At 35.4% G+C, this 25,284-nt stretch overlaps 2 protein-coding genes and 1 non-coding gene across 5 annotated transcripts in view; all 3 read left to right on the top strand.

The window, feature by feature from the left end:
- Positions 1 to 3,289: 3,289 nt before the first annotated feature.
- On the top strand, positions 3,290 to 6,844 carry LOC122305335 (TOM1-like protein 2). Of its 3 annotated transcripts, none has more exons than XM_043117757.1 (4): positions 3,290 to 3,444; positions 3,884 to 4,382; positions 5,462 to 5,740; positions 6,188 to 6,844. In XM_043117757.1, exons 2-4 carry the CDS (start codon positions 3,894 to 3,896, stop codon positions 6,614 to 6,616), a joined length of 1,197 nt encoding a protein of 398 aa, XP_042973691.1. In that variant the 5' UTR covers positions 3,290 to 3,444; positions 3,884 to 3,893; the 3' UTR covers positions 6,617 to 6,844. The 3 variants fall into 3 exon arrangements, with proteins under 3 accessions (XP_042973691.1, XP_042973692.1, XP_042973693.1); XM_043117758.1 differs by lacking the exon at positions 3,290 to 3,444 and adding an exon at positions 3,462 to 3,758; XM_043117759.1 differs by lacking the exon at positions 3,290 to 3,444 and adding an exon at positions 3,462 to 3,809 and having other exon boundaries at positions 3,845 to 4,382.
- A 1,118-nt stretch (positions 6,845 to 7,962) lies between these two features.
- On the top strand, positions 7,963 to 8,035 carry TRNAE-CUC. Its single transcript has one exon. It is a non-coding gene; the product is annotated as a tRNA-Glu (tRNA).
- A 58-nt stretch (positions 8,036 to 8,093) lies between these two features.
- Positions 8,094 to 25,284, top strand: part of LOC122305332 (structural maintenance of chromosomes protein 1) — a 35,973-nt gene continuing 18,782 nt past the window's right edge. The window contains exons 1-12 of the mRNA XM_043117753.1: positions 8,094 to 8,785; positions 11,874 to 12,110; positions 13,791 to 14,024; positions 17,694 to 17,932; positions 20,327 to 20,593; positions 20,802 to 21,072; positions 21,544 to 21,668; positions 22,613 to 22,722; positions 22,807 to 22,914; positions 23,016 to 23,155; positions 24,723 to 24,812; positions 24,901 to 25,109. Coding sequence (XP_042973687.1) covers positions 8,348 to 8,785; positions 11,874 to 12,110; positions 13,791 to 14,024; positions 17,694 to 17,932; positions 20,327 to 20,593; positions 20,802 to 21,072; positions 21,544 to 21,668; positions 22,613 to 22,722; positions 22,807 to 22,914; positions 23,016 to 23,155; positions 24,723 to 24,812; positions 24,901 to 25,109 — 2,468 coding nt within the window. The 5' untranslated portion in view covers positions 8,094 to 8,347. The remainder of the gene's footprint in view (positions 8,786 to 11,873; positions 12,111 to 13,790; positions 14,025 to 17,693; positions 17,933 to 20,326; positions 20,594 to 20,801; positions 21,073 to 21,543; positions 21,669 to 22,612; positions 22,723 to 22,806; positions 22,915 to 23,015; positions 23,156 to 24,722; positions 24,813 to 24,900; positions 25,110 to 25,284) is intronic.

The following is a 25,284-nucleotide window of genomic DNA, read 5'->3' as shown; positions in this document are numbered from 1 at the left end:
ATTTATTTTATTTTATATAAAAAATTTAAAAAATTATAATGATTGGATTATATGAGCTGAAAAAAATTATAAAAATAAACAATTCAACTTTAATATTTTAAACGAGTAAAAGCGAAATGAAATGTCTATCATGTTTTTAAGGATTAAAAGTTTAATTAAATTAGTATTTAATAGTCATATTACTTTTGAATCAATAGTTGAGTTATTAATAATTGATATCAGAATAAGAATTACGTCACGAGTTCAAGTTACGGATAGAGTTTAGCTACTTACTATATTAAAATATAATGATATTATGTATGTGCAATGGGTGTAGTGTTAAGCCATTAATATATATATATATATATTTTAAAATTAAGTCATTAAATATTGATAGATGAGTGAAGCTAAAAAAAAAAAGGGTTACTACTTGATTAGTATGATAGCTAATAGTTGAGACCCAATTGGGAGATGTTTCGGCTTATATTCTTACTAATGTAATTTCGATTACAGATGGACAAATATTCTTATCCGCCAATCTATTCAATGTTGGAATCAGACCTGCTATTATCGTCGGTATTTCCGACTCTAGAGTAGGATTCGCAGCTCAAATTAAAGCCATGAAACAAGTAGCCGGCAAATTAAAATTAGAATTGGTGTAATTCGCAAAATAAGAAGCATTTGCACAATTCGCTTCTGATCTCGATAAAGCTACTCAAAATCAATTGGTAAGATGTTAACGATTACGTGAGTTGCTCAAATAATCTCAATCAGCCCCTCTCACAGTGGAAGAATAGATGATGACTATTTATACTGAAACGAATGGTTATCTTGATTCATTAGCAATTGGATAGGTAAATAAATTTTTCGTTGAGTTACGTATTTACTTAAAAACGAATAAACCTCAATTCCAAGAAATCATATATTCTACCAAGACATTCACTGAGGAAGCAGAAGCCCTTTTGAAAGAAGCTATTCAAGAACAAATAGAATGCTTTATAAAACAATTTTTTTTATATAACTTTCTAATTTGTTAGAAATAATTATTTAGATAATCTAATATTTTCTTGTTTATTATTATTTTTCTACTTCACTTATATATATTTGATTTTTCTTATATATATTTGATTTTTATATTAGATTTTTTATATTGTATATTCATTTTCTATTTCATATTAAGATAAAATAAGTTATAACTATAATATATATAATTAACTATAAGTGTCTCTTATTCAAATCATTCAAAATACCTTGAAGAAATATAACAAATAAAATATATGAAAATAAATTGCATTCAATAGGATTTGAACCTATATTAAAGGTTTAGAAGACCTCTGTCCTATCCATTAGACAATGGACGTTTTTTTTTTCTTAGTTTTATTTTCACATCTTTTGTTCAAAAAAAAAAAAAGAATATGCGAGAGAATTCTAGAAATTGCGCATTTAATTCAATGATCCGTTATATTAATTACATTAATATTAATAATTATATTATCTCTATTTATTATCTATATTAGATTCTCTATATTAAATAATATAGAATAAAATATTCTAGAATAATATTGAATTATTCATAAATATTCACTTTAATATTAATATTTATTCTAAAATTAATATGCTGTAGACCTTGAATTGAAAAGCATGGTAGAATATTATAATCTCGATATCCAATATTGATAAGACTTTTGGATCAATTATGAAGTCTTTAATAAAATCTTAAAAGTCGTAATAATATATACCTTTCGAAACGGTATATCAATACATATTAGTATCGAGATATTATTTCAGTTGAAATAATCACTAAGATAAAATTAAAACTTTGCCCCCAAATACATATGACTAGGTACTTTCATTCTATCACTAAACGTCGTGTTATTAAATTTGTCCACGTAAGTGTTATTTATTTGACATAACATCTTAGAATGGGATGAAAATACTGCAGATTCGTACTCTATGAGATCTTTATAATTCTACATATTTTGATTATAAAAAATAACTAAATTATAAAATTATACAAGATTAGTATGAAAAGTAATATTATTAATTTCAAATATTGTCATTTTTATTACAAAAATTTTATGTGCAGTTATTTTTACGTATTCTCTCGTATACTCTAGTGATATGATTAGTTGTATATTAAAAAAATCAATCCAGCTAATCATATCAATGGAATACATAAAGAATATGCAAAATTAACTGTATGTAATATTATTCTTCTTATTAATGTGACATGCACTAAATAATTATTATTAAAATAATTAATACATAGAATCATTTAAAATGATTACAAGCTTATCTTTTAAAAAATGAAAATGATTCATACAATTATAAAATATACAGATTTCGTACTATTCTCATAGAAAAAAGTAGTAGAAATTTGTGAATCATATAAAAAAAAAAATTAACTTTTCTTTTAGTAGATTTCATTTTGTTCTAAAATACTGTATAAAACTTGTACATTTTATAACTATATATAGCAATAATCTTTTAAGAATACACCGCTGGAAATTGGTTCGCAATGACAAATGAATATAAAAGTTGCTCCCTAGTTTTGCCATTACACCTCGTGTATTTTATTTTGTTTTTTTTTAATAATTAAGAAAATAATTATTAATAAATTTATGCAATTATTTTTAAAAATTTTAAAGTTTTTTAAAAAATATTTGGAAAAAAATAATACAATTACATTAGAGGACACGCCAAACGATTCATACTAGAGGGCAGAGTGGTGTTGCTTTAATGACAAAACATTAGCATTTTGATATTTTGCAATTATAATGAATCCCTTCCATAGATGATACTGGTAGAGTGGTAGATTAACATTGAGCCTCAAATATGAAATATTTTAGATATAGGATCTTTGGACAGTGAGATGAGAGGAAATGATTTTAGATTAAAATTGAAAGTTTAATAAAATAATATTAAAATAATATTTTTTAATATTATTATTATTTTAAAATTTAAAAAAATTGAATTGAAATTTAAAAAAATTTAATTATTTATTATATTTTGTATAAAAATTTAAAAAAATTATAATAATGAAATGAGATAAGATAAAATAATAAAAAAATAAATAATAATAAATAATAATATAAAATAATAAAAAAGAGTTAAAAAATAATAATAAAATATACTGAAAATAATGCATCACTTAAACTGGTCCTAAAAGTGTTTTTGATCCAAATCGTCTCGATAAAAGCGGGCATGAGCTGTCTCCACTCCTACCGTGAACAAGCCTAATCTGTCGGTTTGATTTGGATAATTATGTGTATTTATATTTATAATCGATATTGAAAAGAAAAGAATTTATTTCCATTTTCCACGTAGCGACGGGGCCGCATAACAGGCAACGCGTATCCGAGCTTTTGACTATTCCCATCTCTCGCGCGACATCGGAGGAATTAATTAAAATAAATAGAAACTAGGATAAATTCGTGCCTCATCTGTATCCTCCAACTATCGAAGGTCTGTTGAATTCTCTCCTTCCCATTTTTGATTTCTCTTTCTGATCTGTTTGGTTGCTATGATTTACTTGGCATTTTAATACATAACGAAAATTGGATGTATTTATAAAATTATACCCTGGATTTTGCTCCCCCATATAAGAGAGGTAGCGAGACACAGAGAGAGAGAGAAGAAAACCCAGCTATACTCGAATTTCTATTTTCTCGTTAACCAAAGGCTTTGGATTTGGTGTCCTAGTTTTTCCTTCCAATTTTCTTAATGACCAAACAGTGACAAATCATTTTAGAGGAGAGAACTGAAACTGAACTCGCTAGGTTTGGCTTAGCACATGAGACTAATGAAATGAAGTTTCTTTACTTTTCATTTATATTTCATCTTATTTTTTTTTTTTTTTTGAAAGTATATTTCATCTTATTTGATTTTCTCTGAGGCCACGCAGGACCCGCATAATGGACAAGTTGAAACTAGCCGAATGGGGCGAGCGTTTGAAGACCGGAGGAGCACAAATGGGCAGAATGGTGAGCGAGAAAGTGAAGGGAATCCTCCAGAGCCCCACGCCAGAGTCAAAAATGGTGGACGAGGCCACGTCTGAGTCCATGGAGGAGCCGAACTGGGGGACGAACTTGCGGATATGCAAGATGATCAACAGCGAGGAGTTGAGCGGGACGGAGATCGTCAGGTCGATAAAAAAGAAGATCTCCGGGGGGGAAGGCGCGGTGAGCCAAAGGTTGAGCCTAGATTTGTTGGAGGCCTGTGCCATGAACTGCGAGAAGGTGTTCTCGGAGGTGGCGTCGGAGAAGGTGTTGGATGAGATGGTGAAGATGATCGATAATCCGCAGACGGATCGTGGGAACAGGAAAAGGGCGATGGATTTGATTAGGGCTTGGGGAGAGTCCGGGGACCTGGCGTATCTTCCTGTCTTTCGTCAGGCCTACATGGTAAGCATCTTGCAAACGACAAAAAAGGCAATGGGCAAGGAATGCTTTAGATTAATGATAAATAAATGATATACAAGGACATGCAATGAGAATTGAGTCAGAGTAGTTAGAATTGTTGAAGAAATCTTTATGTCAGGGGCGCCACTGCTATGATAGTAGACAGAAGTTATTTTGTATCTAAGTTTAATAAACTACTCATAGTTAGGGATGCTGCTGTCTTTATGACTGATAGAATTTTTATTTTTAATTCTTAGTTATCCCTGAATTATTTTAATGTTGATCTTCTCCTTAGTTCATTATGCATAAAACTTTTGCTTGTGTTTTACTTGGCAATGCTTGGTGACTTCTGGCTATCAAGCGTAGTCCTGCATCCACTTGAAGTACTGGGAGTCTCTAGCCGCTTAGTACTACCTTAGCATTGCCATGCAGGAACCTAGGGAGGGAAATGCACAATTCCGTTGGAATTTATTAAATAGATGGATTTTTTTGCCTGTCAAACTAATCTCAAATTTACATTAAAACTGAAACAATTTGACGAATGTTTAGCAGAATGCTGCTTGGGTGTAATCATTCACAAAAACGACTACGTAGAGCTTTTCGTGGTGATTAGATGACCATTAGCTCAGGCCATGTTCCATTTATCAGATGCATCCAATGGCCTGCATGTTTTCCCACAAGTGCTCTTCAGGAAAATTTTCTGAAGTGGACCATCCAGGCGTATCTGCCTACCTAATAATGCCCAAGTATTCAGTTAAAAGAAAAGTGTTTTGTCAGTATAATTTAGTGTGTTTTTTTATTAGAGTTGGACTGCCAGATAAGTTGACAGAAATAGATTTTATAATGGTTGAACTTATATCTAGTTGACCTAGGTTTCAATATTTTTGAACTTTTGTCTGTTCTTTTCTTCCCTTCTTTTGGTAAGAAAAAAAAATACCAAGTTCAAAATAAACATAGTTAGCAGAACCGAAAATCTGTTAGCCTCAGCCTTTATGTTTTCTTTAATTCAACACGGCTTTCTTCATTCTGATTCTTCCTTTATATATGTTGCCTTTACTACTATCTGAATGTTTATATGACAGGGCTTGAAAGGAAGAAGCATACCTCCACTAGTAGAAGAAGGGAACTCACTCCCCATGCAGTATTCCTTGGAGTCATATGTTCATCAACAACCTGTGTCTCCACCCGGAAGCTACCCTATTCCTGACACAGGAATGCATGACATAGGTGGTAGTGCTTTCCCTTTTAACTATCCAGGCCAATCAGTTGAAGAGAAGAGGGAATACCTTGTTGTAACTCGAAACAGTCTTGAACTGCTCTCCAGCATATTGGACGCTGAAGCTGAGCCAAAACCTTTGAAGGTATCACCCGGACTTCTGATAACAATGCAAAAATATTTATTGATAATAGATTGCAATTCTATTCAAAATCTCAGCAGTTTGTTCACGTTCACCCCTTCCTCCCGTGCTGCATAATTCTATGTTACATTCTCTGTGGAGATCTTGCATGAGATATCTAAATATAACTGCAAGTAGAGCTATTAACTTTTCATTGTTTGGGTACTTTAGAATGTAAACTAATCATAACTAAAAGGTAATTATGACAATTGACATAAAGAATTTTCGGACATACATGATCTTTGTATATATGTTTTTGTGTTAATTGCATTTACTTCGAGTCCATGGTCCTAAACGTGCTGGGAAGTTTTTTACTTTCCTGTGTTATCCATGTGCTGTGTAACTTCGCGCCTTGACATGTATAGGCAGAAGATAAAATAAGAATTGATAGAAGCTATTGTGCTATTGCAGGAGGATCTTACAATAAGCATGCTGGAGAAGTGCAAGCAGTCGCAGCCTGTGATTAAGGATATCATAGAAAGCACTACCGATGATGAAGGGATGCTTGTTGAGGCCCTTAATCTTCATGAAGAGCTTCAACAAGTAATCTCCAGGTATGAGCAGTTGGAAGCTGCAGAAAATCCTGGAGGACAACAGCCGGAGAAGACGGACCCCATCAAGTATGAAGAGGTGGAAGCAACTCAAAAGTCTGGAGAAGAATTGCCTGAGAACTCAGTTGCCTCCAAGAGTGAGGAGTCAGAAGCTGCTCAAAAGCTTGAAGGAAAATTGCCAGAAAAGCCTTATCCCTTGAAGGCCGAATCAAGTGCCCCGAGCACAGTTGTGGATTTATCGGAAGCAGAGGGCTGTGACTCAGGCCGCGAGAAGAAAAATGAGAAATGAGGATCAAACGTAGACACCACAACTGATGGCTCCTTTTGTACCAATGACTCGAGCATCAGATTATTGCAATTGGTTAGTGGTAAATCTAATTTAGACTGTTGTAGTGAACGTTTTCTCTAGACATGTAGTATCTGCAGGATGTTTGTCAACAGCCTTTCTGGGCTGTTTACAACTTTTATGGGATCTTACTCCCTTGTACTACCGAATAAAATACATTTCCTTTGTTTATATTTTACACCGAACAAATGCCCCCCATGGGAGAAGCGAGTAAAATTGCAATTCAGAGGATCCCAAAGAGACTATCTTGTACAAAAATAACAGCCAAAAGAAACAGTAACAGTGACGAAAACAGCATTACATTTGGAACACATAGGCTCACGGTTTATCTCGTTTTATCTTATCTTAACGTTCAAATATAAGTAGTTTTTAATTTTTCTTTTATATTTTTTCATTTAATCATTTTAATTTTCTCAAACTTTCATATAAAATATAAAAAATAATTCAAAAATTATATTAAAAAATTATATTATAATAATATTTTAATTTTATAATATTTTTATCTAATTTTTTCTTTCTCATTTCTTAAAATTCAATACAAATTTTAATTCAAATTATTTTATTAATATTTATAAATTATTTCACTATTATTTACAAATTTATCAGTAATATTCAATTATTGAACAAGGAGGAAAGAATGTTAACAACCCAACTGTGATCTATAAAGTATCGACAACCCATTTGAAGGAATTTAACTGGTAACTCACAATTATCGTTGAGAAATAGACAGGATTTCCTATGGATCAAAATTTGACAAGTTTTTTTATGGATCCCATTTTATAAACTACGCTCCCATATAAAATCGTATTTCAACCTTCATTTTAGCCCTTTAGGATATGTTTAGATGTCGATATAATCTATAAATAATAATTAAAAATAATAATTTGTAAATAATAATAAAATAGTGTAAGATTACTACACTTATGAAAGACAGTTGAGTCACCTTCTTGTTAAAACGATCATCTGAAGATTCTTATATGTTTATGGTATATTATTTATATATATATATATATATATATTAGAGTAGTGCTATATATCACACTATTATTATTTTCATCATACTATATATGATGTGGTGCATTTATCACTATTTGATGATAAAGAAATATGTAATAAATAATAATTTAATAGTAGTAAATGTATTACATTTTACTTAATAGGATGCAAATAGAATGATAGTATAGTGTATAGAATTTTATTATTATTTAAGTTTAGGTAAGATTTGCAAACTTCAAAACAATTTTCACTATGACGTAGATTAGAGATAATTTCCACTCAACGACCATAAATCCGTTGTAGTCTAGTTGGTCAGGATACTCGGCTCTCACCCGAGAGACCCGGGTTCGAGTCCCGGCAACGGAAACCTTTTTGAAAATTGCTCAGATGTATATAAATATTAAATACAAAAAGAAAATCGTCCCTTTATTTTTTGTTTTGTGCTCTCTCTCTCTCTCGTCTTTCGAATATGGTTACTCATCATCACCCTCACTAGAATCCCCCCATCTTCCCAAAATCTTCCTCCCGCCAATTCCCTCCACAGAACCAAAACCTCTCTTCTTTCAAACCACGCTCACTCGCCCAAACCTCCACTCACTTTCCCCGGAAACTCTCACCTTCCATAGAAACCCTAACCATCCCTTCCCACTCCCAAGACCCCAGGGTTTTAGCAAAAGGATGCCATCCCTCGCCTCCCCAGGCAAAATCCTCCGATTAGAGCTCGAGAACTTCAAGTCCTACAAGGGCATCCAGACAATTGGGCCCTTCTACGACTTCACGGCGATTATTGGCCCCAATGGCGCCGGCAAGTCCAATCTCATGGACGCCATTAGCTTTGTCCTCGGCGTACGCTCAGGACATCTCCGTGGGGCGCAGCTCAAGGATCTGATCTACGCCTACGACGACAAGGAGAAGGACCAGAAGGGCCGCCGAGCCTTTGTCCGTTTGGTCTACCAGCTTGGGAACGGCTCGGAGCTCCACTTCACGCGGACCATTACGAGCTCTGGTAGCAGCGAGTACCGGGTCGACGGGACGACCGTGACTTGGGATATATATAATGCCAAGCTCAGGGATCTTGGGATTCTCGTCAAGGCCCGGAATTTCCTGGTCTTTCAGGTTTATTTCTTAAACCTCTGTCTGTCTTTTTACCATTTTTGTATTTGACATATTCTTTCCGTTTTAAGTATTTTGAAGGCTGCGAATAATATCCATGTTCCATTGAGTGGAGCCCATTACTGATAAACGGGGTTGTAGGATCGACTTTTCTGGGTTTGTTCAACATTAAAGTATGAATGTATTGGGTTATAGGTGTTTTTAGGGGTTATCCTTTTTACTTGGGCTATGCCTTTCTTTTCGTATGAACAAAACTCCTTGACTACCTATTAAAAAAGGTGTTTTTAGGGGTCCGTATTTTTGAATGTTACTTGTTTTGTTGTTTTTCTTTTGTAATTCGGCTTATATGTCTTAAGTTAGTATGAATGTATGACTGTGTTTTTTAATATTGTAGTACTTATATATATAAAAAAAATGTTCAACTTTGTAGTATGAAAAATATTATATTTAAAATGGATTATTTGTATTTTTAGGGGCCAAAATATAATTAAAGTAATATGTTCATTTTAATTAGATACGTCTAATTTAATTTGAATATATTGCTTAATAATCATATATCTGATTAAATTGGTATGAATTTATTGTCTGAAAATACCATTCAACATCGTGGTATATATCTCTATTATACCATCATATCATAATTTTGCGTAAAAGCAGTTTTATTTGCACTGCAGACTCTCTTTACCTTATGTAGTTGTTTTGGGAAGAAAAAAATGACTGCATTTTTAGGGAGTTGAGTTGCTTACTTTTGAGCCGAAATCCTTGATTTTACAATCTTTGAGCCAGTGGTAAATTATATCTGCTCTCTTTTCCTTTATGCGCAGACATCGTTGATCGAGTACCTTTGATAGCAATTATTTAGGGACTTATTTATATATATATATATATATATATTTATCAAACTTTTATTGGATAATAAGGATAGGCAATATAGCCCATGTACACAGGACATTTTTTTTTTTTTGGATAATTAATAAGAGTTTTATTACCAAGAATAGGCATAGCTGAAGTGCACAGGAACACCAATATATGACACAAATTCCACAATTCTGTAGATTTTCCGTAGTCATAATTTTATCATGAGACACCAGCCAACAGTAAAAAGCCACCTTACTCGGCACCTTAGCTTTCCAAATGCTTTTCCAGGGGTAGTTGCATACACCCTGACAGATTAATGCATTGTAATAGGATTGAACAGAAAATCTGGAATTTCCTTCACTAATCGACATCAATCTATTCTCCCTTCCTTGATCAGTCTTTAACTCATATAATCTAGTAAAAAGTCAGAGATAACATTAACTTCCCAGTCATTCACATTTCTCACAAAATCAACCTTCCATTGAATACCATTATTCAAGTGGCATCTTGATGCCTGGCAATCTGAAACAGTGAAGGGAAGGCATTCTTGAGAGTTGACTTGCCACACCAATTGTCATGCCGAAAATATATTCTAGATCCATCCCCCACCTTGAATTTGACATGTTTAACAAACTCCCCTCAACCCATTCGAATTGACTTCCACAATCCCACCCCATACGCCTCTCTTACTTCATTTGAACACCAACTCTCCCACATACCTCCGTATTTAACATCTATCACATTTTTTCATAATGCATCCTTCTCTAAATGATATCTCCATAACCATTTCCCAAAAAGAGCTTTATTAAAAAGCCTCAAATTTCGCACTCCCAAACCTCCACTTGAAATCGGTTGACATACCTTATCCCAACTTGCCGCTGCCCCCACTTTTTTAGGAATCAAAGAAATAAAAGTAGCATTGAAACTTTTCTCAAATTTCATAAACGAATGAAAATCCAGAAAAACCTTCATAATGTCTTCCTTCACTATCTCCCAACAAGCTTGGAAAAAGCCATCGCAAACCCGTCTGGACCTGGAGCCCTGCCTTTTGCCATTCCTTTAACAACATCAAGCACTTCTTCAAAAACTCTCTCCATCCATTCTGCACTTACTTGGTCAATAGAATAAACAATAAGCCATCTAACTTTGTTCTCCACAAATATTCTTCCTAACTTCTCATTCGAGGACCAATTCACAGTCCTACTCACTACAATAGAGGCGGGTCATGTACTTGGCACAAAATCATGATGTAAGAAGAGCAGAGAGCTAAAGCGTCTTACTTGAGCAATCAACTATGACAATAAGGGGGTAGTTAAAGTCGAGGGAGGACCAGAGGGAAGACAAAACCAATTGTATATTGTTAGTAGGACCAGTGTGTTGGGCAATTTACAAATGGCTTGGTATATGGGCAAAAATCTGGTTTGGTGGGATAGGCATTGGTGCACTGGTAATGTTTTGGGGCAGGCACATTTTTGGGCTTAGGCTAGGGCTTTGTTAGGTTCATTTTCTTAGATGGGTTTGTTGTTGGGCTAGGGCTTTGTTGGGTTTATTGTTCCTTGTATCTTTTTTGCACCCCAACTAGGTGTTTTCTCTTGTATACATTCAGTGTACTTGGCTTTGCCTATTGGTATTAATAAATTTTTACTTATAAAAAAAAAATTTCTCATAAAATTGACTGCATGTTCCTTGATGGCCTCTTGATCCGAAAGAATGTTTTCACCATCTTGAATAACTTCAATTGCATTATTCCTTCTATGAGAGTTCGCCATCTGATGAAAAAATATTGTACACTTAGCACCTTCCTTTAACCAACGAACCTGAGATTTCTGCCTTCAAGAAATTTCCTCCATTAAAGTGATATTTTCCAGTTTAGCTATCACCCCTTTTTTCCTCTCCAGTGAGATACTTCTTAATACTCTTCTTATATGCTCATGTCTCCCCTTTTAGTGATGCAAAATTTCAATTCTGCTAAAAAAATATATGAATACCTTCCTAAGAACTCATGTTGTATAAAGCAAATCAAAGGTTTCAATAGGGTTAAACCTCCACAGAGACAGTTGTAAGAACTTGCAACGGTCTTAGGTCATGATGGTCTGGTTCAGATCAGTTTGTTGCAGGGATTACTTGATTGTCTGAATAAGCATTCTTTTCTTGCTGCCGATTTTGGGTTGGATATGTGATTTTCTTGGAAGGTGATGCTTGCTCCTAATGGTGAATTGACTTTGTTGTGTAGGGTGATGTGGAGTCCATTGCATCTAAAAATCCTAAAGAGCTTACTGCACTTCTTGAGCAGATATCTGGGTCTGATGAACTGAGGAGAGACTATGATAAATGTGAAGAAGAGAAAGCCACAGCTGAAGAAAAATCAGCACTTACTTACCAGAAAAAAAGAACAATAGTGATGGAGAGAAAGCAAAAGAAAGAACAAAAAGAAGAAGCAGAGAAACATCTACGCTTGCAAAATCAATTGGTGTGCATCATATGGATCTTTATGGCGTTCTAGTTAGGAATGTGTGCATATTCATCCGTGCATGTTGGTTTACTTTTATGTGTATGTATGTTTTATTGATTGGATAAACAGCTTGTTTGTCATAGTTTCCGTAGTTCCTCTTTAGCATTGTACGTTTGTCGTTTCCTTAGGCCTCCATAATCTGTAATGCTCATCTGGTTCTTACTATATTAGTTTTCTTAAAAGTGTTTTTGGGTGAAATTGAATGAAGACTAGGCAGTATCCTCATGAGAGGGCCTCATTCTTTCATCTGTGTACACTAATATTCTGGAAAAAGTTTTTTAACATAGCTTTGGAAACCCAGTAAAATTCATGTTAATTCTTCATATTTGAAATAGGTTGACCTAATCTCTGGTTTCCACTGTTGTAGTCTTTAAGGGTGCAGGTTTTTTTTTTTTTTTGGTTAAGATCTTTATTAATAAGCTCAAAAGCACAATATACAAGAGAGACACCTAACTAGTAGAAGAAGTCTTTAAGGTTGCAGTTGTGTAAGATATATGGTTGCAAATTGAATAATCCTCAGTAAGCTTTCTTAAGCCCTCAAGGTGGTTTTTACTTGTGAAAAGAGCACATCAGGAAAGATTTTTTGTAAGGTGCCTTTGGATGGAGGGAAAGAGTCGCTGCTTTGAAGACCAGAAACGCTGCATGGATGAACTCAAGAGGGTTTTCTTCAACACTTTGTTTTTCTGGGCTAATGCCATTGTTCTCAATGGGGCTAGCTTTCATGACTTTCTTGTATCCATTTATAGTCCTTAACTTGTAATTAGGTGTCTCATTGTATACATCTTGTATACTTGGACTATGCCTTTCTTCCTTTCAATAAAATTTATTTCAGTCCAAAAGAAAATGTTAGGAGGTATTACAAATTGTTTCATTGTTACACTACCTATAAAAAAGAAAAGTTTCATCATCACTCTCGGGATTGGTCGGGACGCTGTTCCCGAACACCAGGTGCCAATAAAAAAAATGTTTCATCATATTTTGTTTTTTGATGTCGGGGAACCTCTCCAAGTTAGGTCCCTTTGGACCCACCCCTGCAGAGTAAACCTTGGTCTCGTGCACTGCACTTTCGGAAGTTCCCTATACAGAGTTGGTTAAATCTCTGGCTTTTCACTAGGGGTTGTGGCCCCAAAGGATTTTTTGCACCCATGAGGTGTTGAACCTTGTACCTTGAAGGGAGTGATACCCCAAGACCAAGGTTTTCACCACTTGGGCCAACCCCTTGGGGTTAAAAAGAGAAGTATAAAATCTTTTTAAATATTTTCATACTCTTTGTTTAGATGGTTTTCAAAAACTCTACTTTTTTGGTTGTTGTTCCTTGTTTTCCTATAATAATTTGATATGCAATTTTAGTTAACTATCTCTCACACGCAGACACATGCACGGCCAATCTAGGCTTGGTGCTGAATGCCTATATTGAGACATTTATATTATGGCCATATTTAAGTATATTAGTATATTGATCACTTGAATGAAGAAACCGTGGAATTTTATTGAAAGTAGCTTCGGCCTCAAAACTTTTGTCTTAAAGATTGCGTTATTGTTCTTCTCAATGTCCTATGAATATTCTAACTGCAGAGTTTGCTATATACCTTATATGTGATATATTTCTTCATTATCATCCTGTTTCTTTTCCTTCAGAAATCTTTGAAGAAAGAACACTTCTTATGGCAATTGTCCAATATAGAAAAAGACATTGCAAGGACAACCGAGGAGCTTGAAGACGAAGTGAAAAGCCGCGAAGATGTTATAAAAGATCTAGAAAAGTATGAACGTGAAGCTGGTAAAAAGAAGAAAGAGCAGTCAAAATATTCCAAAGAGATTACCCAGTTGGAAAAGAAGATTGCTGAGAGAAGTAATAAACTTGACAAAAATGTGAGTCTCTCAATGTTTTGGCATTTTATTTTCCCTTTTTAGGGGAGGGGGAGGGTGGAGGGTTAGCAACAATCACTGTGGGTTAGACATAATAGTTCTGTTCATGTATCATATATTATTTGCCGATATGCCTTGTGTGGATTTTGGCTCTTACCATGTTTATCTGTTTTTGATAAGTAATTGAATATTTTATTAAAAATTGTGAAATAGGATGCATACGAGAGGAACACCTAATAAGAATTAGGAACTCACTATGCCTATGTGTTGCATGTGGTATGGGGTCAGCAAGTAGATCTAAAAAAATGTGGTTATCATTTAACAAATGTGATAACAATGGGATTTGTGAATGAATACTACCACCATGACAGCACTGATCCACGTCCTTTTTGTTTTCTCCTTTTCCTGCACCTAGTTACCTGTGATTTTTTTTTTTTTTTTAAATTCTTGGTCCATGTTAGGAAATAGGATTAGTTGCTACTTATAAAAAAAGATGGGATTAGTTGCTACACTTGAAGAGGGGGAATCCTCTTTGACGTGTGTGCTTGCTGGAATTGGTTTGGCATTTAGAATTAATTGTTTGCAATGATAGCGTTAATTAAGGTTTGAGATTTGATGGATGGAAGCATAGGTTGAAGTAGTTGTCCTGGACACCTATATAGTTCTTTTTTTGTGAAGTAATCGAAGATTTTATTAAAAATTCAAAAGGCATAGCCTGAGTACACCTTCTACGTACTTCTTTATTGAACTTAATGAAGCAAAGCTTGGTTAATATAGCCTAAATGTTTAGTATGATTGTTTTTTATTTTCAATGGTACTGTGGGCCACATCTACATAAATAGAAGAAAATATTGTGGAATCTGTGACACATCTCTTGATTATTACTAATGCTTTGTAATTTGGCGGATTACGTGGAGTTCATGGATTTTTTTTTTTTTGATAAGTAAAAAGAGATTTTATTAATCCACCTAATTAGGCAATGTCCGAGTACACATGAAGTATACAAGAAAGAGCCTAATTATAAATTACGCGCTACGGAAAGTAGCATAAAAGTCATTAAAACTCGTTTTATTCAATACAATAGATGAAGCCCAAAGCAACAATGTATGAAAAAAAAAGCCCCTAAAACCATTTGGAGAGTGTTTCCTATTGTCAAAACAATGACCATTTCTTTCGTTCCACGTGCACTACATTAAGCATAGAGGTACTATATTCCAAATAGCTGCAATGTGATGATTGCCTCGAATCCCTCTCCAACATGACAATAAATCTATCACCCTCCTAGATTACCTATGCGATACAGAGCCAAGTAAAGATTTCATCCCATAAAGCCTTGACTACTTCACAATGAAGAAATAGGTGATCTGCTGATTCACTATGGTGTTTGCACATGAAGCATAAAGATTTCATCCCATAAAGCCTTGACTACTTCACAATGAAGAAATAGGTGATCTGCTGATTCACTATTGTGTTTGCACATGAAGCACCAATCTATTATGTGAAGGCCACGCTTTTTCAGCTTGTTGATAGTCAATATTTTCCCATGGGATGCCAACCAGCCGAAGAAGGCAACCTTGAGGGGAGCATTGCTCCTCCAAATGCTCTTTCTTGGGAAGGCATTGGAGGAGTAAGTTGTCAATGCCTTGTAATATGATCAGACTAAAAATTTCTTGTTCCCTGTGACTGTCCAAAGTAATCTATCCTCCCCTCCTGCCTATAGTTTCAGCGCATATAACGTGCTGTAAAAATTAGCAATGTCTCCCACCTCCCAACCTTGTACATCTCTAGTAAATCTCATGGACCATTGAAGGGAATCAGTGCAGACTCTCATATTATCAGCCACAAAGGCGCCTTTATTTGATGCTAGGGCTGTACACCAAATTGAGAAACTGACCTCCACTGACGGAAATTGGCTGTGGGAACTAGCCGAAACCGGTGAAGAATCGGTTGGCTGGTGAGTTAAATATATAGGAACCGACGTTGGCCGGTTCGGTTTTGGTTCTCTTGTGTGAAAAACCGCTAAACTGGTTGACCGGTTCTTATATATATTTTTTTCTTTTATACATATAGAAACGACACCGTTTCACTTAAATGAGTGAAATAGCGTCATTTTAAATCCTGGAAACAGAAAAAGTATATAAAGGAACATTGTGCCAAACGGCACCTTTTCAAAATGCGATTAATAAACCGTCCTCACCCCCTTTCTTCTTCTTTCCGTCTCCTTCTTCCTCAGTCCTAGGTTTTCTCCTCTGTAACTCTCTTCCCAGACTCATGGCAGACGACGACGCGACCTCCCTCCTTTGTCATAGAGACGCCGACGGCAGACCGAAGACTGCACCGATGCACGTCAATCGGTTTTGGCCAATTTCCAAACTCCCACACTGTAAGCCCCTCTTACTACATTAGAGCACCAACCTCCCCAAATACTCTCATATTTAACATTGATGATGTTCCTCCAAAGAGCATCCCCTTCTTGATTATATCGCCATAACCATTTTCCAAGAAGGGCCTTGTTGAAGGTTCTTAACTTTTTTACCCCCAACTCGCCACAAGACAAAGGGGTGCAAACTTTATCCCATATAATCAAATGGAATTTTTTCTCATCCTCTAACCCTTCCCATAAGAAGTCACGGAACTATTCGCCACCCCTGTAGGCAAAAGAAATAAAGTTAAAAAGTACGTTGGGAGATTAGATAACGTACTATTGACTAGTGTGGTTCTATCGCCTTTAGACAAGTAAATTCTCTTCCAACCTGCTAGTTTGTGTTCAATTTTCTCAACAATGCCATCCCACATTGCCCTCGATTTATGAGGAGTGCCCAAAGGAAGTCCAAGGTACTTCATAGGCAAGGATGACACCTTGCAGCCCAAGATGGCAGCCACTTTGCTTTAATTATTAACCAAGCCAACTTGAACCATTTCAGATTTTGATAAATTCACCTTAAGACCAGAGACAACTTCAAAGCAAAGTAGGAGGGCTCTCAAGGAGCAAATCTGATCGGGATCTGGATAACAAAAAATCAACGTATCATTGGCGAAAAGGGGATGAGAGATTGATAAGCTACCATGCGAGGAGCCACCAACCTAGAAGCCCGAGATGAAACTCCTATCCACCACCCCCTCCAACATTCTACTAAGCATATCCACCACTAAAATGAATAAAAGTGGGGGAGAAAGGGTCCCCTTGTCTCAAGTCCCGTGAATTGTTGAAGAAGCCTTTGGGAGTTCATGGGTTTTTTTTTTTTGATCGGTAATCAAGTAGTTTTATTCAAAATAATAGGCAATCCCAAGTACACACGGAATATACTTGAGAAATACCTAACTAGAGTTTACAACTGAAAGAAGAAAGTCATGGACATTTAGTCTATTACAAACAATGGCCCCCACCCAAGAAAACAATGTTTTAAAGAAAAAAATTTCAGCTCCCCCATTGTTGTCTCATGGTTTTAAAGTATTCATATTCATTTTTCCTCGTGTGTACTCAATGGAGCTTGCTTTAATGATTTTCTTGTATCCCTTTCCAGCTCCCTTGTTATGTAACTAGGTGTATGCTGTTTGTATATCTCCTGGGTAGTTGGGTTATGCCTATTTACTTCTATTAATAAAATGTTTCTTGTTAAAAAAGTATTCATATTCATTTTCTGAAGTACTTTTTTTTGCCCTTGTCTGTAGCAACCTGAGCTTTTAAAACTAAAGGAGGAGATGTCACGTATAAATTCGAAAATCAGGAAGTTCCAGAAGGAACTTGATAAGAAAAAAGTTGAAAAGAGGAAACATGATCGTGATATAGTAGAGCTTAAGAATGGCATACAGGATCTGACTGCGAAGCTAGAAGATTTACAAGCAAAAGGTTGTGATAGTGGTGAAAAGCTCAAGTTGGATGACAATGAATTGAGGGAATATTTTCGAATGTAAGTACTCCTTGCTTCCATTGCTAATACATTTTGTTATTCTCTCTCATATTTGAATCATGCTTGCACTTATTTTCCTATATATATTTTTCTTCATGGAGTTGTTGATGTATGATAGAGTTAAGGTTTACCGTCAGTGATTAAACCATTGAATTTAGAAGGTGCAGTTTCTCATGATGAGTATGTTGATTGATGTATACAATTCTCCGAGAACCATGCAACGTATCTTGAGGCTGAAAAGAAACTCATATAGGTTTTCTGGATAAGTAAAAGATTATTCGGAGGGAAGGGACAACATGGCAACATGTATGTGATAGTAAGGAATCAATACAATTAGGTAGCATTGGTGGTGTTCATCTGTCACTTGTTTATTTCATATTAGAGTGTCTTCAAAAGTGAATGGAAAAGTTGTAATGCCTAGATTTAATATAGGAAGGTGGTGAATGAGATCCCACATTTAATGGGAGGGAGAAGTTTTGTTGTTTACTATGATTCTAAGGGACCTCAATGGTAGTCTCGAGTCGTCTGTTTAGAGTACAAATCTAGACATGTCTTGGACTTTCCCTTGGTTGTTACAAAAGTTGAGCATATTGAAGATAATTAAAGTGTTAATCATTTGTTGAATGAAGAGAGAATTGTTGTTGCATTGAATTGAAATTGCATTCTATATACTATTCCTTGGGTTGTGCCTTTGGCGCTCATTAATTAGGATTTTTTCTTCGAAAAGAAAAACTGTTTTTGGGTGGTTGGGTTCGTGTGTCCAGGGTTTCCTCCCTATGGGTGGATTGATGGAAGGGCCATTGTCGATAGCTATTTATGGGAATCTAAGGCCTGGTTTGTTTTTACAAACCATTTCATCTCATCTTATCTAATCATTACAATTTTTTCAACTCCCACACAAAATACAATATACCATTCAACTTTTTCAAATCCCAAAACAAAAATAATATTAAAAAGTTATATTCTAACAATATTTTATTCAATTTTCAATTTTTATCTCATCTGTATAACCAAACGAGGCCTAAGTCGAACATGCTCCACATTGCAAAAAACAAAAAAACATGTTTATGTGAATCTAAACCTAATGGAATTCCTCGTACCTATTCCTGGTTTGTGTAGAGTATGGTGATGGGAGTCCAAATGACCATTTTCTAGAGTTAGCGTAAATTCCATTCTGACTTCCTTGGTTCCATTTTTCTAGGTAGGGTTTGATGTTGACAAGATTTGTCTCAACTCAAAGACAAGACTTTTTTTTTGATAAGTAAAAGATAAATATTATTGATCAGAATAAAATAGGCATGGCCTGTGTACACAGGAAGTATACATTAGGCACCTAAGTACATTCTATGAGCGATGAATTAAAGACAAGAAATCATGAACATTGTCCCCATTTAGTACAATAGCGGAAAACCAAAGCAGCAAAGTGTGGAGGAAAAAGTTCTTTAGCTCTACCATGGTGCGTTCTTTGTCTTCAAAGCAGCGCGCATTTCTTTCCGACCATATACACCACATGATACAAGATTTCTTTCTGGCCAAATACAAGATTTGTCTCAACTCAAAAGATGGTGGCTTGCTGTTTCATTCTTCTTTGGCTTAATATGGGATGAAAGTGATTTTGTTGTGTCTTCTCCCCTTTTCTTTTCTTTTCTATTTATCGCAAAGTGACAAATGCTTTTAGGATGGATTTTTTTTTAGAACTTTATCTTTTCATTGTTGCTGGCTTAGATACATTTTTTGGAATTTAGATGATCCTGTATGATTGTTTTTGGTCAAACATTGGTTGTACTGCTGGTTCCTTGATTCCTTTCGAAGGCAAAAAGTTCTTTAGTGTGTCCTTTACTTCAATGGCAACTGCAGTGTGTGCCTATTAAGAATCGTGCGGCAAACTATTTGCTTTGAGGAACTGTTTTAGGTTGTAATGTGGTTTTTCATTATCCATAAGCATCCTAGAAAAACTCAAGGTGCTGTGCTAAGCAAAGTTTCTTGTTGGCTGGAATTTATTGTGCAATGGCATTCTCTAGCATTGTCTATGGTTTTGGTGAGTGAAGTTTTGCATAAATGTTTCATATGTATTTAGTATGTTTTTCAAATGGGAATGGGCATTTCACTGGTTGATGGCAGTCACACATAATGGTTACTAGATATATAAATTCCAGAAACTACCGTGAATCTTGTCAGTTGGCAGTAGGTGAATAAATTGGTCTGTGGTAGTTTATCCTCTAGTAGTTTTTTCCACAGCAGCTGCATGTCAAATTGCTTGCTTCCTTCCTTGCCCAATAAAAAAGAGATCACTGAAAATCTTTCTACTTTATTCTACATAACAGGATAGCTTATCTATGAATTTTCTGTTTTTTTAAGAGGTTTTTAATTCCTATTGGTATGCTGATGTTACAGTAAGGAGGATGGTGGGATGAAAACTGCAAAGCTAAGAGATGAGAAAGAAGTTCTGGACAGACAACAACATGCTGACACTGAAGTTCAAAAGAATCTGGAAGAGAATCTTCAACAGCTTAAAAATCGAGAGCGTGAACTGGACTCACAGCATGAACAGATGCAAGCAAGACTGAAAAAGATTTCCGATACATCTGCGAAACATAAGGCTAACCTTGAAGAACTTAAGAATCAACTGCGTGCGATGCAAGACAAACATCGAAATGACAGGCATGTGGTGTACTTGTTTAATTGATGCTTTTTTAAAGTCACAGCCTTTTCCCTTTTAATATATTCATTTGATTAGTATATTCTTTTTAGCCTCTGGCTTGTATATTTTTTGCCATCTTCTTCTGTGTGTTCCTTAGATTTGATCTTTTCCATTGACCTTTTTCTTTTCTTCAAACATTATGCCTATTCATTTCTTTTGCCCTTACAGATCTAAATATGGAAATTTGAAAAAAAGGCTGACTGAAACAGAAGATCAACTTCGCGAATTGAAGGCAGATAGATATGAAAATGAGAGGGATGCCAGGTTATCTCAAGCAGTTGAGACTCTCAAACGCCTGTTTCAGGGAGTCCATGGTCGCATGACAGATCTTTGTAGGCCAACGCAGAAAAAATATAATCTTGCCGTTACTGTGGCTATGGGTAAATTTATGGATGCAGTAGTAGTAGAGGATGAAAATACGGGGAAGGAATGCATCAAGGTACTAAAATAAGTTTCTAATTTTGTTGTTTACCCGGTTGCATTGGCCTTTAAGTTATTGATGTGAGTCATGTGACCACTTATTTTACTTCCATCAGCAGTTTTTTGTGTTTGGAAGGAAACTTAGCAAATATAGCTGGGAAATAATATTTATATAACTATTTGGGCTTACTGAAAACCAATACCTCTTGACCTCCCTTTTCCCTTCAAGATGATGGTACTGAATTCTATTCAACTGCTTTCCAAGGTAACTTTCAAATATGGTTAGCTGAAAGGCATAACTTTCCACTGATTTCTTAATAACTCAACTTTGGTCTATCATTTATGTAGGAGTTGATTGAGATTATTGAGTTGATTTATTGAGGGTCTTAACTTTCAAAATAAATTTATCAATTTAACTTATATTGAGTTGATTGAGATTATTGGATTTGTGAATAACAATACAACTGTCAATTCTCTTGCTTCTCTATAGTACTTGAAAGAACAAAGGCTACCTCCCCAGACATTTATACCTCTTCAATCAATTCGTGTGAAGCCAATAACTGAGAGATTGCGCACATTAGGTGGTACTGCAAAGCTGGTCTTTGATGTAATCCAATATCCTTTGATAAAACTTGTTTACTTTTACTTATACATGCTGCCAGTCGCACTTTCATGCATGTTGTCCTGTTCATTGACATAAATCTTGTTAGATATCTATTTATACTACACTATGATCTTAATTTGATGGTGATGGATTGGTGCTTCATGTGTAAAAAAGATGGTGAATCTGTTAACCACCTGTTTCTTCATTGCAAAAAGGTGACTGTTTTGTGGAGTGAGTTATTCGCAAAGGTAGGCATTGCTTGGGTGATGCCTTTTCATGTGGTGGATTTCTTGGCTAGTTGGGAAGGTGCTGCAGGTTGTGGAGGCAATAAAACTGAGTGAAGGATGATTCCTTCGTGTTTGTTTTGGTGTTTATGGCTTAAGAGAAACGGGAGGTGCTTCTAAGATTGTGAACGCACTATGGGGGAATTTAGGGATTTTTTCTTTAGCACTTTAAATTTTTGGGTGAACAATCTAGTGAGGGATATGAATATTTGTAATGCTGTTCTTTAATTTTGTTTTGCTTTAGTTTGTTTTTAGGTGTATTCTCTTGTTCACTTCTTATGTACTTGGGCTATGCCTATTTACTTGGAATAAAATTTCTTATTACCTATAAAAAAAAAAAATGATGGTACCCACCCGTGGGTAGCCCAAGTGGTAAGGGTGAACTTGTGTGCATGGCAGCATGAGCCCCATGTCACAGGTTTGATTTCCTCTAGGATCAAAGTGCGATTTAAGTGGGAGCCATGGCAGTGGGTTGTTATGTTAAGTCTCCCTAGGGGTTTAGGTTCCATGAGTGAGTTCTAAGGGCTTTGCCGTGGTGTGGTTCCCCTGTCATAAAAAAAAATGATCTTAATTTGATGGTGAGTGCAGATTTTCCATTTCATCCAGAAATACTACATGTAGTACAAGAGTATAAATGAATGCCTAGAATTTGTGAACCTTAACTACTACACGTTTGATCCTGCCTTGGAGAAGGCGATTCTTTTTGCTGTGGGAAATATTCTTGTTTGTGACGACCTTGCTGAGGCAAAGGTTCTAAGCTGGAGTGGTGAGAGGTTTAAAGGTAATTATGACTTTACATTATTTACTTGTTCCATCTTATCAAATTGATTTTGGTTTAAAACTTAGTTATTTATGCTTGAATCAGTTGTGACTGTTGATGGAATTCTGCTCACCAAGTCTGGGACGATGACTGGTGGTTCAAGTGGTGGAATGGAAGCACGGTCAAACAAGTGGGATGATAAAAAGATTGAAGGTTGGTTCACCTGTGACAATTTCAAGTCAAGCATGGGATGATTAAACTATTGAAAGTTTATTTTGGAGTTTGCCTGTAGCATTGCTGTTACTGTCCTGTAGGATGTCAGAAATTGAAGGAACAACTCGAGTTGGAGTTGGAAGAGCTTGGTTCTATTAGAGAGATGCAGGTAAAAGAGTCTGAAGCATCTGGGAAAATTAGTGGACTAGAAAAGAAGATTCAGTACGCAGATATCGAAAAGGTAACTTCAGTAACTAATTTATACATTATGTTCTCTGTTACCCTGACATGGTTACCCACGTGTAACTGTACCCAGATCTGGATCCTCGTCCCTGTTCCCAAAGTTTTAAATGTTTGGTGAATCAAATACTTGGACTCGGACATATACTCGTCTTCGACACTTGAGCCCACGTCCATGTAGCATACACTCTAAATATATTCCCTTATGCTTCTTGAGTCTTGTACAATTAGTTTGGATTGCTGATTTGCCTTTGTCATCCTTTAAGTCTTTTTATGTGGTGGCACCATGCATTTGACTTCTGCTTCCCTCCCCTCTTTAATATTTCATTAGGTTCTCCAGGGCAGTTTTCAGTGATCCATTCTATGCAAGTGCCAGAGCCTTGTGGAATGGCTTTTTTGGTAGAGTTGAGTGTATTTGGATTATGCTCAGAAGAATAGTAGACCTCTTTGCCAATTGGGGAGGAATATGGGGTAGTTCATGAATTGCATTAGTGTGAAAGATGGTTCCTATCTATCCGGTGTGATGTTTTTTGAGGGAAAGAAATAAAAGAAAATTTGAGAATCATGAACTGATGACAGGAACTAAAAGTTTTCTTTTTATGTACTTTTTTCCTTTGGGCAGCTGCTATAGATTTTAAGGGGCCAAGTTTTCACGATTTTCTTGGATCTTTTTTCTATATCTAATTAGGTGTTCGTTGGTTTCTTGGGCTATGCTTTTGCATTTGTTAGTGATAAAAGTTTTCTATTTCATTTGAAAAAAGAAATCTTTTTTATACTTCTGCAGAAAGAGTTATTTAAAATGACTTGCGGAAGATAATCTCTATATCTTTTTTTTGATAAGTGATAATCTCTATATCGTATTTGTATATTGCCTGTTCCCATTCAGGGATACAGACAAAAGTTATCATAATGGCCAAAACAATATCTGTTTACATGAGCTTAGAACTTGTTTTTTCAATACTTTACTCTATTGGTTGATTGTAATTGATTTTCATGGCATGCCACATGACCGTCCATGAATTCCTTGTATCACTAAATCAGCAAGCTTAGGTGTTGCTCTTGTATATTTCCCGTATACTTGGGTTTTGCCCACTCTTTGTATCAACAAAAATTTGTTTACCTATCAAAAAAAATTTTTTGTTTACTTCAAAATGATGATTAGTACAAACTGCTACACTGTCAATTCCTTTTAACTGGGTCATATTGGAGAAGAGGTTATGGTGCTTTGCTAATGAGAGACAACCTTTGGAGAATGGTAATAGAGATGAGATAGGGTAGTTCTCGGAATGATAATAAGATTGAAGAGATTTGGTGTTAAGGCTATTTATTGATCTTCAGCTATGGTTTAGCAAATACCATGGGTGAAAAACATTTTGTATATCTCATTTCAGGTAGTTGCATAAGCTGATGAGGTTTTGATGGTTTTGGCTGTGCAAATACTACACGTAATTACACATCCAATAATTATCAAAAAAATACGACACGTTGTACTTTGTTAACTCTTTGTTTTTATTTTTGTGATTAAAGCACCTTGTGGTAGATTGATTATTTGAAAAATTCTCTTCCAGCGAAGCATCGAGGACAAACTTGCGAATTTGCGGCAGGAGAAGCAGAATATTGAAGAAGAAATCAATCGTATAAATCCTGAACTGCAGAAGGTAATGACACATATCACTCTCCATTAAGGCTGTTGTTGTATATCTCTTCACCCAACTGACTGCAATTGTTTTTGTTTTTTGCATGCAGCTAAAAAGTGCTGTTGACAAAAGGAGTGTTCAAATTAAGAAGCTGGAGAAGAGGATCAATGAAATTGTTGACCACATCTACAGAGACTTCAGTGAATCTGTTGGGGTGGCAAACATTCGTGAATACGAAGAAAATCAACTAAAGGCTGCACAGAATATTGCTGAAGAAAGGCTTAGTGTGAGTGGCCAGCTGGCAAAGTTGAAATACCAGTACGTTCTTTTTTTTTTCCTCTTCATTCTGCTTTATTAATTGGTATTACTGTTTTCATTATGATGTACGGAGGATTGCTGTACATTATGCATGTAAGCATTGATGCAGGCTTGTATTTCATACTGACTTACAAATACATGTCTACAGGCATGTGTATGTGCTCATATGTTTAGA

Source organism: Carya illinoinensis, chromosome 3 (assembly GCF_018687715.1).
Source record: "Carya illinoinensis cultivar Pawnee chromosome 3, C.illinoinensisPawnee_v1, whole genome shotgun sequence".
NCBI classification, from domain to species: Eukaryota; Viridiplantae; Streptophyta; class Magnoliopsida; order Fagales; family Juglandaceae; genus Carya; species Carya illinoinensis.
This window is presented reverse-complemented; position numbering and strand designations above follow the sequence as displayed.